This window comes from Betta splendens, chromosome 13 (genome assembly GCF_900634795.4).
Source record: "Betta splendens chromosome 13, fBetSpl5.4, whole genome shotgun sequence".
In the NCBI taxonomy this organism is placed as follows: Eukaryota; Metazoa; Chordata; class Actinopteri; order Anabantiformes; family Osphronemidae; genus Betta; species Betta splendens.
In genome coordinates this window covers 6548534-6562777 of record NC_040893.2, presented here as the reverse complement: position 1 = coordinate 6562777, position 14244 = coordinate 6548534, and the positions used below count along the sequence as shown (strand labels likewise).

The 14244-nt window shown below is 37.6% G+C and overlaps 2 protein-coding genes across 2 annotated transcripts; both read left to right on the top strand.

Moving 5' to 3' along the window:
• Positions 1 to 1458: 1458 nt before the first annotated feature.
• LOC114868221 (extracellular calcium-sensing receptor-like) lies at positions 1459 to 5831 on the top strand. The gene is made up of 6 exons (XM_029171664.2): positions 1459 to 1620; positions 2251 to 2548; positions 2678 to 3472; positions 3593 to 3820; positions 3956 to 4079; positions 4300 to 5831. The coding sequence occupies exons 1-6, from the start codon at positions 1532 to 1534 to the stop codon at positions 5232 to 5234; spliced, it is 2469 nt and encodes an 822-aa protein (XP_029027497.1). The 5' UTR covers positions 1459 to 1531; the 3' UTR covers positions 5235 to 5831.
• Positions 5832 to 7328: 1497 nt separating this feature from the next.
• LOC114868084 (extracellular calcium-sensing receptor-like) lies at positions 7329 to 11205 on the top strand. Its single transcript, XM_029171422.2, has 5 exons — positions 7329 to 7607; positions 8822 to 9616; positions 9704 to 9931; positions 10069 to 10192; positions 10283 to 11205. Exons 1-5 carry the CDS (start codon positions 7344 to 7346, stop codon positions 11170 to 11172), a joined length of 2301 nt encoding a protein of 766 aa, XP_029027255.1. The 5' UTR covers positions 7329 to 7343; the 3' UTR covers positions 11173 to 11205.
• Positions 11206 to 14244: the final 3039 nt, after the last annotated feature.

Below are 14244 nucleotides of genomic sequence, written 5' to 3'. Positions count from 1 at the left end.
GCTCTTAAAAACCTTCCTTTGCTTTAAAATGTCAAATCTTTATTTGCGGTCTCAGATTTCCAGCGTTCACACTTAAATCCTCCTCCTCACTCTCGGTTCTTGCTGCTCGCTCTCAATTTGTCTCACGCTTGCCCGAGATAATCCTATTAAAAGTCACCAGCCAATAGGAGGCTAGGGCTGCTGACCAATTACATGACGCTTACTTTTCCCATGCGGAAGAGAAGCAATGAGAAAGCATTAACAGTCTAACATGACTTTTTATTTTTTAATACAATGTATGTTTGTCCATCTAGCTCTTACGTTGGTTTGAGCACAATAGAGGAATAAAGAGACATCAGACAATCAGTAAAGCTGTGATTTTTGACATGTTTAAACCTGTTTAGCAAAACTGTTTAACTTCATTGGAGCACAGGGCCTCATGCAACACCAGTTTATTACACTGGGGGAAACCAATTCATTGTTTCAATGAGTGTGGAAGGTAAAAGGGGAGATTAGTGATATTTGGAGTTAACTAGGAAATACAACGTATTTTCTGAGCTGAGCAAAGTCCAAGTTGACGTGATTCTCCTGAGGAATATCAAACAAATGTTTGATTCTATTCCCCTCACTAGCCACAGAAAGAGGTGAGACGAAACACGATAAACAAATCAGTGGAGGATCTGCACAGAGAATCTGCCATTGTTGTTGTTTACTTTAGCTGACGTCTGTCCTGATCAACCGCACCCCATGATCTGCAGTAGCAATTGATCACTTTTCAGTCTGACTGGTTAAATCAGTTTAGCGATCTAAACCTGGTGCTGATGTTGTTGGGCTTGGCCTACACGTAGACTTTACAGGGTGACAGCTTTATTTCAACAAAATATATTATCATGTAGTTCCATTTCTCTGTCAGATGTCAACAAGTCTAACGGCAGCCACCTGACCTTGGATAAATTTATTTATTTTAACTTCTCAGTCTAATTCATACAGTAACTGCTATTGTTTCTATATTTATTATTTATATTTTTTTAATATCTTTGTTTAATGGTATTAATACAAATCTTGTGATGTTAAGAAAATGACACAGGTTTAAAAAACATTGCTGTCTATATATCCTATGTGAAATAAATAAGGTTAATGAAATGAATGGTAACATTATTAAGCAACAGAAGTGCAGCACATTGTGTTATTCTCATTTGATAACGCAAATAGAAAAAACATTTAGATTATTGTAGATGTAAAGGCCCCCAAATGACACCACCTCCTACCTCCCTAACTCCACTGAAGGTCTACAGAGACAAGGTGTCACAATTGTTAATGATCTAAAATCTATAATAACCAACCCACACTAACAATCTGCATCAGGGTGCATGTAATTTGACCTCATCAGTTGAGCCTCACAGACATCATGACATTCAGAAAAATGTGGCGTGAGAAGGTCTGGGCTTTTCTCCAGCTGCTGCTGGTGGCATTTATTGCTCAAACAGAAGAATTGGCATGTCAGCACAGAGGTGATCCGGAGAATCCCCAACTATCTGAAGATGGTGACATTATGCTTGGGGGAATTTTCTCTTTCTACAGCAGCTGTAAAGCCAGAAAGGAAACCTATACAAACAAACCCTCGCAAGCAGAATGCAACAGGTAACTTATCTTGTAATAATAATTTTTTATACTATATTTTTAGGAACATTTTGGCAGAAATTAAAAAACTTTAACTAACTGTATGTGCGTCATGATAGGGATCAAACACTTATAGTTTTCAATTACTAGTGCAATCAATAAAAATATATGTACCTATGTTAAGTTTACCAGGTAAGCTGCTCTGCAGTAAAGGTTTGCTATGCATAAGAGAATATAGGTTAGACTTACACAACAACTGCAAATGTTTAGTAATTGTATTACACTTAATTAAAAGAATTAAAATGTAATGAAAATGAAAAATGTATGTTAGTCTTTTATTATTAATTTAAATATTAATAACATACTGTATGTGTATCAAGTTTGAGTGTTCCACACTGGCAGGCTGTTTTATATGTATACCAGAAAAATGTGAAACATAAATTACATGCCGGATCTTACTAATACTAATAATCGACTAGTTGTTAAAATGCATTACAAAAACAACATAACTTTATATTTTTCGACTCTATGACCAGTATACATATTCTCAAATGCTTATTCTATATTTCAATTGTATTTCAACTTAATTTTTAAATGTTGATTTTGAAATTTTTCATTGCTAGTATAAGTAATAAATAGGTGTGCATCCAGTTTGAATTTCAGAGATTTCCAATATGCGCAGTCTATGCGTTTTGCCATTGAGGAGATTAATAACAGCACAGACCTACTACCTGGAGTCTCTCTGGGATACAAAATGTATGATACATGTAGCTCCATTGCCAGAAGTGTGAGGGTTGCCCTGGCCGTGTCTAATGCCAATGGAGTTGCATTTGAGACCTCGGAGGCTTCATGCACCAAACCTGCACAAGTGCAGGCAATTATAGGTGAAGCATCTTCTTCTCAGTGCATGGCAATAGCTACTGTTGTTGGACTCTTTCACATACCACAGGTGTGGTAAAAATTGTAATTTGTAAATGTGAAGAATTATTATAAAATTGTGAACTATTACTCCAGCTGTTAAGAGTAATGAATGATTCACTTTTGCATTATTATTATGGTATATTATTTCATCTTATAGATCAGCCAATTTGCCACCTGTGCTTGTCTCAGTGATAAATCCAAGTACCCATCCTTCCTCAGAACAATACCCAGTGACTACTATCAGAGCAGAGCTCTGGCCCAGCTGGTCAAACACTTTGGTTGGACTTGGGTTGGAGCTATTAGAAGCAATAATGATTATGGAAATAAGGGCATGGCTACATTCACAGAAACAGCTCAGCAGCTTGGCATCTGTCTGGAGTATTCTGTAGCTTTCTTCAGGACAGACCCACCAAACAAGATACAAGACATTATTAAAATTATTAAGCATTCCACCTCCAAGGTGATTGTTGCTTTCCTCTCCAGCTTGGATATGGATGTACTAATTTATCAGTTGTCTCAGATCAACCTCAGTGGGTACCAGTGGGTTGGTACAGAGTCCTGGATTTTTGATCCTAACAATGCAGAAAAGGATCAGCATCACATTTTGGATGGTGCCATAGGTCTGTCGATCCCCAAAGCACATGTCAGAGGCATGAAAGAGTTTATAATAGACGTGAAGCCGCTGACTTTACAAAGTAACAAGATGATAATTGACTTCTGGGAAACATTATTTAACTGTAAATTTAATCAGTCAAATTCATCACCAGAGAATCTCAAACAATGTACTGGACAAGAGGATTTAGCTGGAGTGCAACATGGCTTCACTGATATGTCACTTATGCCCATATTCAACAATATCTATAAAGGAGTGTATGCTGTGGCCCATGCATTTCATAAGATACTTGACTGCAACAAAACATGTAATAAACCAAGGATGTTAGATCCATTCATGGTGAGTGAAAAATAATATCCAAATTCCAAATGTTACACGAGTCATTAAAAAAATGATACTGTAGTCTATAATGTTAAGGGAACACTATGTTAGTAGCTAAAAAAATACATAACACTTTAGATTTTACAGGGTGTGAAAAACATCATATTCAAAACAAAGGAAGGAGATAAAGTTTACTTCAATGAGGATGGAGACCCACCAGCAAAATATGAAATTATAAACTGGCAGCCAACAGAAAATGGTGTTGTGAACTTTGTCACAGTTGGTCTCTATGATGCATCTTTACCTGCAGACAAACAGCTGAGTCTGCAAAATATGACTTTATACTGGGCACAGAACTCAACACAGGTAAACTGTCATTGATTTCCTCATTTATAATATAATCTTCAAAATTCTTAAAATGTAAGTGTTTAGTATCAAAACAGCAAATGAAATGCTTATCTTGCATACAATGTTTTCCTAAGTGAGTTCTTGTTTCTGCAGGTTCCTGTGTCAGTTTGCAGTAAGAAATGTTCCCCAGGAACCTGTAAGGTTCTCCAGAAAGGAATGCCTGTCTGCTGCTATGACTGTATAAGATGTGCAGACGGAGAAATAAGCAACACCACAGGTCTAGTAATACTTATTGGAAGGGGACTGAGCTGAAATCCACATATAGGACAATAGTAAATAAGGAGAACAAACATAGATAGTCAAAGACAAAACAAAAACAGTATAGGTTTTAAATCAATAAAGCTGAAATGTTTTCTTCCTTGTGTTTTTTTTTTTTCTTGTTAGTATGTTCAAACCAAAACACTATGTCTAATATCTCATTAATTTTTCCTTGTCAGATTCCATCAGCTGTGTTCAATGTCAACCTGAATTCTGGTCAAATTACAGAAGAGACGTGTGTGTAAAGAAGGAGGCGGAGTTTCTATCCTATGAAGAAATGATGGGAGCACTGCTCACTGCAGCATCTTTATGTGGAACATGCATGACTGCTATTGTGGCCTTCATTTTCTTCACATACAGGAAAACCCCTATTGTCAGGGCCAACAACTCTGAGCTGAGCTTCTTGCTGCTCTTCTCCCTGACTCTGTGCTTCCTATGTTCTCTGACCTTCATGGGTCAACCCTCTGAGTGGTCCTGCATGCTGAGACACACAGCATTTGGCATTACCTTTGTTCTCTGTATGTCTTGTGTTCTGGGCAAAACTGTGGTGGTGTTAATGGCCTTCAGAGCTTCACTTCCAGGCAGTAATGTGATGAAATGGTTTGGACCAACACAGCAGAGACTCAGTGTTCTGGTCTTCACTCTCATACAGGTTGTAATATGTGTCCTGTGGTTAACAATTTCTCCTCCTTTCCCATTTAAGAACTTGAAGGTAGTCAAAGACAGAATCATCTTAGAATGTGCTCTGGGCTCAGCTGTAGGATTCTGGGCTGTACTTGGCTACATAGGTTTTCTGGCTCTGCTCTGTTTCATTCTTGCATTTCTGGCTCGGAGACTTCCTGATAACTTTAACGAGGCCAAGTTCATCACCTTCAGCATGTTGATATTCTGTGCAGTGTGGCTCACCTTTATTCCAGCTTATGTCAGCTCTCCTGGAAAGTTCAGTGTTGCTGTGGAAATATTTGCTATTCTGGCCTCTAGTTTTGGACTGTTGATATGTATGTTCATTCCGAAATGTTACATTATGTTATTGAGGCCGGAGAAGAACACAAAGAAGTATTTAATGGACAAAAGGAGCACAACAAATACTGTGAAAACCTACATACCTTTATAAATATATAGTGACAAAGACACACATACTGTGCATATACAGTATATGGATATGACCATGAAATTAATATTTGAAGATTAATAAAGGCGTTCACATTAAGCTCGTAAGGTCAATGATGACGGACTACTTTATTTCCATCCTGTTATATGGCACTTGTGTAATTGTAGGTTGCAGTGCATGACATCATTTATAATAGAATTTGTTTGGCGCAATATTTGAATGTTACAGATAGAAGAGAGTCACAGTGTGTTCCTGGGGCGGACCCAGGTGGAGTTTGCATGTTCGCCTGCTCGCAAACATGCCCATAGGTATGTGTGAATGGTTGTCTGTCTGTGTGTGTTGCCCTGCGGTGGATGGAACGACTTTTGTTCTTATTTTTTAAGCCCTTTGTGAAAACATTAATTTATTTGTTTATATATTTTGTTTAAAACACCCATTTCTTCATTTTATTGCATACCACTTCTCATTTCAAACACTGGCCAGGCTGTGTATGTCATTGAATTCGAATAATGCAATTTTTAACTTCAACTTTAACTTCTCACTCAGTAACTCATACAGTTACTGCTATAGTTTTTGTATTGATATCTTTTCTTAAAATTATGATGGTATAAATTTCCACATTCTGTGATGTTAAGACAATGACACAAGTTTATAAAAAACGAATAACAGACAAACAAAAAAATATACTCCTGTATATATATTCTATGTGAAATAAATATGATTATTAAAATTCATGGTAACATTATTAATCAACAGATGTGCAGCACATTGTATTATTCTTATCTGATAATGCAACTAGAAACATTTTACAGCATTTACAGCACTGTAGACGTAAGTGTCCTAAATTTAAATTATGGCCTTCTTTTAACCCCACGTGTACTGAAGGTCCACAGAGAGGAAGTGTCACAGTTTTTTTAATGATCTACAGCCTATAATAACCAACACACAATAATAATATTCTTCAGAATGCATGTGATTTTACCTCATAAGTTAAGCCTCACAGACATCATGACATTCAGAAAGCGATGGCAAGAGCATGTCTGGGCTCTTTTCCAGCTGCTGTTGGTGGCATTTATCATTCAAACAGAAGAGTTGGTATGTCGGCACAGAGGTGATCCTGAAAATCCCCAACTATCTGAAGATGGTGATATTATACTGGGGGGAGTCTTCTCTTTCTACAGCAGCTGGAGAGACAGAAAGGAAACCTACAAAAACAAACCCTTGCCAGCAGAATGCACCAGGTAAATTATACTGTAATAATAACTTTTTTGTTTTGTATATCTCTTTACCAAACTTGTATTAATGGGTGATGCCATATTGTGATGGAAAGTTTTGCTTTTTCAAGAGTATATAATTAATATTCTGTATATACTGCTCTTAAGTAATGATTTAGTTACCTGCAGTTATGGTTTACTTAATAGCTGTAACATACAATACTGCAACTACCATAATCAAACATTATTAATGGTAATACTAGTAAATGACAGCAGTACTTACAGCTAAGATTAAAAGGCCTGTTTAAAAACCTTTTTAGTTTTCAATTACTAGTGCAATGAATAAATGAATAAAGATATGTATATGTATGGTGAGTTTGCTAGGTAAGCTGCTCTGCAATAAAGGTTTAATATGCACAAGAGAATATAGGTTAGAATTGCACAACAACTGCAAATTTTTAGTAAATGTTGGATTAAACTTAATAAAAAAATTAAGAAACATTAACTTTTTATCTGTGTATCGCAGGCAGCAAACATTAATTTTTTTAAATGTTAGTCTTTCGTTACTAGTTCAAATATTTATTGCATATGTGTATCAAGTTTGACAGTGGCAGGCAGCTTTTTCATGTCTATCAGAAAAATGTGTAAATATATAATTTATATGCAGGTGGTTACCAGGTGTCATTGTTAAAATTTAATATAAAAAAATGTTTCAACTTCAAATTACAAATATTTCGGAGTCTAGGCAGTATGAATATTGTCAAATGCTTACTCTGTATCTCAATTGTATTTCAACTTAATTCTTAAATTTGGTGTTTTAAGATCTTAATGACAAGTATGAATAATATGCATGTTTGCATCCAGTTTGAATTTCAGAAGCTTCCAGATTGCTCAGTCTATGCGTTTTGCCATTGAGGAAATTAATAACAGCACAGAGCTACTACCTGGAGTCTCTCTGGGATATAAAATGTATGACACGTGTAGCTCTATTGCCAGGAGTGTGAGGGTTGCTTTGGCAATGTCTAATGACAATGAAGTTGTATTTGACACGTCAGAGGCTTCATGCACCAAACCTGCACAAGTGCAGGCAATAATAGGAGAAACATCTTCTTCCCCATGCATGGCTATAGCTGCTGTTATTGGACCCTTTCACGTACCACAGGTGTGTTAAGAAATTCAAATTTGTATATGCGAAGAATGAATATGAATTTGCCAAGTCACAGTATACTCCATCTGTTAAAAGCAATAGATGTTTTATGGGCTGAAATCTCTATGTTTAATCAAGAGCGTAGTTTTTCAATTTAAGAGCGCAGTTTAGCGATTTAATGTTAAGATTTTGCCATGCTCACGCTCTCATTTCGTCTCACGCGTGCTCTCACTTCTACGACCCGAGACGATCCTATCAAAAATCACTAGCCAATAGGATGCCAGGGCTACTGATCAATGACATGACGCTTACTTTTCCATGCGGAAGAGAAGCAATGAGAACGTAATAGTAACATGTTGATGGTATTTTGGTTAAAACTCTAATTGAAAGCAGTAACGTCACTTATTATGGAAATTATGAACATCGTTGATCTATTTTGTATTTAATTACATCGCTAACTGTGGTGATTAATTAAGCCAGCTTAACGCAATTGGATACAAAGCATTAACAGTCCAACATTATATATATTTTTTTATTACGATGTATGTTTGTCCATCTAGCTCTTACGTTGGTTTGGAGGAATAAAGAAACATAAGACCAGCAGTAAAGCTGTGATCTGTTTAAACCTGTTTAGCAAACTTATATTATGCCAAAACAGGTCACCTTTTATGAAATATATAATGAACTTATTTTTTTTTTGGGGGGGGTTGTGGTCGGGTCTGTTCTGTGCTCTTACGTTGTTTTATACCAAGGGTCTGAGAGTAACGTAATTTTAATTCTCTGTAGATCCAAATCAAAACATATTGTGAAAATTGACAATAAAGTTGACTTTGACTTTTTTTTAATACACAGACTGTGAAATACTACTTCTAAAGTCACTTTGCTTCTTTTCTCCTATTGGCTAGTGATTTTTGATAGGATTGTCTCGGGTCGTAGAAGCGAGAGCAAGCGTGAGACAAATTGAGAGCAAGCAGGAAGAACCCAAAGGGAGGGGGAAGGTTTGAGCGCGAGCGCTGGAAATCTGAGAGCGCGAAGAAAGATTTGAACAGAGCAGAGACATTTTTAAAGTGAAGGAAAGGTTTTGAGAGCAAGCCTGACAAAATCTTAACATTAAATGGCTAAAGTGCGCTCTCGAATTGAAAAACTACGCTCTTGATTAAAGATAGAGATCTCACCCCATAATGTTTCACTTTTGCTATTTTAATATGGGAAATTAATTTCTCTTGTAGATCAGTCCCTATGCCACATGTGCTTGTCTCAGTGATAAATCCAAGTACCCATCCTTCCTCAGAACAATACCCAGTGACTACTATCAGAGCAGAGCTCTGGCCCAGCTGGTCAAACACTTTGGTTGGACTTGGGTTGGAGCCATTAGAAGTAATAATGATTATGGAAATAATGGCATGGCTACATTCACACAAACAGCTCAGCAGCTGGGCATCTGTCTGGAGTATTCTGTAGCTTTCTTCAGGACAGACCCATCAAACAAGATACAAAAGATTATTGATGTAATCAAACATTCCACCTCCAAGGTGATTGTTGCTTTTCTGTCTTTTCTGGATTTGGATGTGCTTGTGCATAAGCTTTCTATTTCCAATATGACTGGCTATCAGTGGGTTGGCAGTGAAGGCTGGATATTTGATCCTCAAATTGCACACATGGATAAAAGTCACATTCTGGATGGTGCCATAGGTCTGTCGATCCCCAAAGCATATGTCAGAGGCATGAAAGAATTCATAATGGATGTGACGCCACTGAGTTCACAAAGCAACAGCCTGTTAATAGAGTTCTGGGAAACATTATTTAACTGTAAATTTAATCAGTCAAATTCATCAACAGATAATCTGAAACAATGTTCTGGACATGAAAATTTAGCTGGAATGCAACATAGCTTCACTTATATGTCACTTACGCCAATATTCAACAATGTTTATAAAGGAGTGTATGCTGTGGCCCATGCACTTCATAAGATACTGGATTGCAACAAAACATGTAACTATAAAGTAAAGCTGGATCCATTCACAGTGAGTGCAAAATAATAGCCGATTTCTACGTTACGTGAAAAAAAAAACGTGCCTTACTGTTGTTACACTGTGTTTATAACACTTTAGATTTTACAGGGTTTGAAAAACATTACATTTGAAACAAAGGAAGGAGATGAAGTTTACTTCAATCGGGATGGAGACCCACCAGCAAAGTATGAAATTATAAACTGGCAGCCAACAGAAAATGGTGTTGTGGACTTTGTCACAGTTGGTCTCTATGATGCATCTTTACCTGCAGACAAACAGCTTAGTCTGAAAAATAAGACTTTTATCTGGGCACAGAACTCAACACAGGTAAAATATCACTGATTTCCTTACCTAAAATATAATCATCGCGATTCCCCTTTAAAACTAAGGTTTACAATCAAAAGAGCAAAGAAAGTGTTTAGATTCTATACCTTGTTTTGCTCAGTGTAATGTTATCCCTGCAGGTACCTGTGTCAATTTGCAGTGAGAAATGTTCCTCAGGAACCCGTAAGGTTCTCCAGAAAGGAAAGCCTGTCTGCTGCTATGAATGTATAAGATGTGCAGACGGTGAAATAAGCAACACCACAGGTCTAGTGATATTCAATAAAAGATGGCTGAGCTGAAACTCATAAATAACCAAAAACTAAATTTAACATTTGCTTTATTGTTTATTGACAGATTCTGTCACCTGTGTTCAATGTCCACCTGAATTTTGGTCAAATGACAGAAGAGATGTGTGTGTAAAGAAGAAGGCAGAGTTTCTATCCTATGAAGAAATGATAGGAGCACTTCTTACTGCAGCACCTATGTGTGGAGCATGCATGACTGCAATTGTAGCCTTCATTTTCTTCACATACAGGAAAACTCCTATTGTCAGGGCCAACAACTCTGAGCTGAGCTTCCTGCTGCTCTTCTCCTTGACTCTGTGCTTCCTGTGTTCTCTGACCTTCATGGGTCAACCCTCTAAGTGGTCCTGCATGCTGAGACACACAGCATTCGGCATCACCTTTGTCCTCTGTATGTCTTGTGTTCTAGCCAAAACTGTGGTGGTGTTAATGGCCTTCAGAGCTTCACTTCCAGGCAGTAATGTGATGAAATGGTTTGGACCAACACAGCAGAGACTCAGTGTTCTGGCCTTCACTCTCATACAGGTTGTAATATGTGTCCTTTGGTTAACGATTTCTCCTCCTTTTCCATTTAAGAACTTGAAGGTAGTCAAAGACAGAATCATCTTAGAATGTGCTCTGGGCTCAGCTGTAGGATTCTGGGCTGTACTTGGCTACATAGGTTTTCTGGCTCTGCTCTGTTTCATTCTTGCTTTTCTGGCCCGGAAACTGCCTGATAACTTTAATGAGGCCAAGTTCATCACCTTCAGCATGTTGATATTCTGTGCAGTGTGGATCACTTTTATTCCAGCATATGTCAGCTCTCCTGGAAAGTTCAGTGTCGCTGTTGAGATATTTGCTATTCTGGCCTCTAGTTTTGGACTGTTGATATGTATATTTATTCCAAAATGTTACATTATCTTACTGAAACCTGAGAAGAACACAAAGAAGAATATGATATAGAAAGGAACACAAAAAATCTTCTGGAAATCTCCACCCATTTAAAAATACAGTAACAAAGACACACACAATACACATGCACAATATATGCATATCTGCAGTCTTTATAGTTGTATTGCACTACAGCAATATTCTGTAATGTAATATTATGTAATGTGTCATATGACATGTTAATTTCAGTACAGTATAGAAATCAGAGCAGAAGACAGAAATTTGCTCATGCAATACCTTCTATAGCTGAGCAGTAGTTGGACCTATCCGGAATCCTGTATCTATGGAAGCTGTGCTGACCATTTTACAACACATGTTTAGAACTTTGGGCTGTCAGAGGACCTTGGTAGAACATTAGAGATTAGAGGCTTGAAGGACGCCAGAAGTACAGGTAGAGGTGGAGGAGTAGCAGCAATTTATAACTCAGATGTACTAATTACTGCTAAACCTAAATATAGTTATAACTCAATTGAGAGTATTTCTCACCCAGACTCTAAAACTCAGAAGCCAGTTGTGTTTTGTACTGTTTATCGTCCTCCTGTTCCATATTCAGAGTTCTTAACTGAATTCTCTGAATTCTTATCTGACTTAGTTCTTAGCACAAATAAATTCATTGTAGTGGGAGACTTTAACATTCATGTAGATGTTGACAGCAACTGTCTTAGCACTGCTTTTAACTCCTTAATAGACACTATTGGTTTTACTCAGCAGGTAAATGAACCCACTCATCGTTTTAACCATACCCTCGATCTTGTCCTGTCATATGGGGTTGAAATTGATAATTTAATAGTTCTTCCACAAAACCCTCTGTTATCTGATCATTTCTTTTGAATTAACTTTTGAATTTACCATAATTGACCTGCTCACCTGTTAACAAACCCTGCCTGTCTTTGGATTTGACCCTCTGTGTATTGACGCCGTGCTTACCTGTGTATGACCTCGCCTGAAACTGACCCTGCCTTTGTCTAATAATTTTTTTTTTTTACTACAATCTACATCTGTCTGAGCCGTGCATGCGGGTCCTTCACCTCAGAGGGTTCTGACATTAAGCACATACAAGTCATTTCAAATTAAAAGCACCAATCAATGTCTTTAGCTTAATAGCATTATTCGTGCCTTTGTATGTGTAATTGTGACTAGTTAAGACTATTTCATAATTTAGAAATTAGGCATGCACGCCTTCTCCAAATCCTTTCAAGATAAACGCAGCAATTCATATCTTTAGCTTTAATTGCATTGTCCGTGCCTTTGAATGTGTAATTGTAACTAGTTGATGAGACTATGTTATAGTTCACATTAGGCCCACACACTTTTATTATTTTTTAAAATAAAAGCACCAATACAGTCATGTAGCTACACAGAGGAGAACAGTCACCTTAATCCTTATGAACAGGTTGACTGTCTTGTAGATGATGTTGCAGCTTCTCTACGTACAATGTTAGACACAGTGGAAGTCAGTGAATCAGAGGAGGTTAGCTCCATGGTATAACTCAGATCCACAACCTAAAGCACAGGACCAGACAACTAGAAAGACAGTGACCTTCCAACCAAATAAACGTAAACTGCATAGCATGGAAGGACAGTCTAATATTAATTAAAAAAAGGACTGTGCTGCTAGAAAAACATATTATCCCTTCTTAATTGAGGAAAACAAAAACAACCTCTGGTTTCTTTTCAGCACTGTAGTCAGGCTGACTAAGAGTCATAGCTGTGTTGAGAACTATCCCCTTAAATCTCAGCAGGAATGACTTCATGAACTACTATCACCATTAGAGAAGACATTCAGCAGCAATTTCCTCCAAATGGCAGAAATCACAGTTTAGATCAATCAACTTTAAATTTACAAAGTTGTCTGTGTTCCCTAGACAGCTTCCTTCCCATAACTCATATGGAGTTAATTCAATAATCAACTCCTCCAAGTCGTCCACTTGCTTTTAGATCCAATCCCAACCTAGATTACTTAAAAAAAATTCTACCTTTAATCAGCTTGTCTATTTTAAATCAAATCAACCAATCTTTACATTTAGGCTATGTGCCACAGGCTTTTAAGTTTGGCTGTAGTCAAACGTGTGTTGAAAAAAACCTACTCTGGACCGCAAGAACTTGGCAACTATAGGCCCATTTCAACTTTACCCCTTATTTCTAAGATTCTTGAAAGAATTGTGGCTAAACAATTATCTGACCACCTAAGTAGGAATAACCTGTATGAAGATTTTCAGTCAGGATTTAGAAAACATTATAGCACAGAAATGGCTCTGGATAGAGTCACTAATAATCTTCTCTTAGCTTCAGACAATGGTCTAGTTTCTGTCCTTGTCCTGTTATATCTTAGTGATGCATTTGATAGAATTGATCATAATATTCTATTACAGAGACTAGAACAAAGAATCGGAATTGAAGGAACAGCACTGGGATTCCAGTTTGCTCATGTTAATGACAAATTCTCCACATGCACAAGGATTAGCTCTGGAGTACCACAGAGTTGTGTGCCTGGTCCAATTCTGTTCAGCCTATACATGTCTCCTCTAGGTGAGATTATTAGGAAGCATTTTTTTAATTTTCATTGTTATGCAGATGACACTCAGCTATATATGTCTTTGGAACCAAATGAAACAGATCAACTAGTCAAAATTCAATGTTGTTTAAAAGAAAATCCTATTGTTGGGCCTAAAACTCAGAGAGAGACACCAGTCAGATAGCCACCCTGGGAAGCTGACACACTCTCCACCTCAGGCTTAAAACCACACGATGCAAGGGACCTGCCAACTTCGCAAAACCTTTGACAAAGCGGCGTTAATAACTGGCATAACCCAGAACTGTGCGCAACTCTGAGACCTGTTGAGGGCGCCTCCATCCAGACATCGCCTCAACCTTTTTGGGATCTGTAGAAACTCCCTGACTGGAGATGACAGGGACCAGGTGAACCTCCCGCTGAAAGAATACACATTTTGCAAGCTTTGCCTTCAGTCCCTCATTGTACAGGCGACCCAGGACCATCTCTAGTCTTTGAAGGTTCTGGCTGATGGAAGACGAGAAAACAATGATGTCGTCGAGGTATAACAGGAGAGACTGCCCTTGGTGATC

Excerpts from the sequence above, each read along its gene's own strand:
- LOC114868221 (XM_029171664.2), top strand. The coding sequence starts at position 1,532 with ATGCTTGGGGGAATTTTCTCTTTCTACAGCAGCTGTAAAGCCAGAAAG. Across the intron at positions 2,549-2,677 it reads GACTCTTTCACATACCACAG|ATCAGCCAATTTGCCACCTG; the intron begins GTGTGGTAAAAA and ends TTCATCTTATAG. Across the intron at positions 3,821-3,955 it reads GGGCACAGAACTCAACACAG|GTTCCTGTGTCAGTTTGCAG; the intron begins GTAAACTGTCAT and ends TTGTTTCTGCAG.
- LOC114868084 (XM_029171422.2), top strand. The coding sequence starts at position 7,344 with ATGCGTTTTGCCATTGAGGAAATTAATAACAGCACAGAGCTACTACCT. Across the intron at positions 9,617-9,703 it reads TAAAGCTGGATCCATTCACA|ATTTTACAGGGTTTGAAAAA; the intron begins GTGAGTGCAAAA and ends ATAACACTTTAG. Across the intron at positions 9,932-10,068 it reads GGGCACAGAACTCAACACAG|GTACCTGTGTCAATTTGCAG; the intron begins GTAAAATATCAC and ends TTATCCCTGCAG.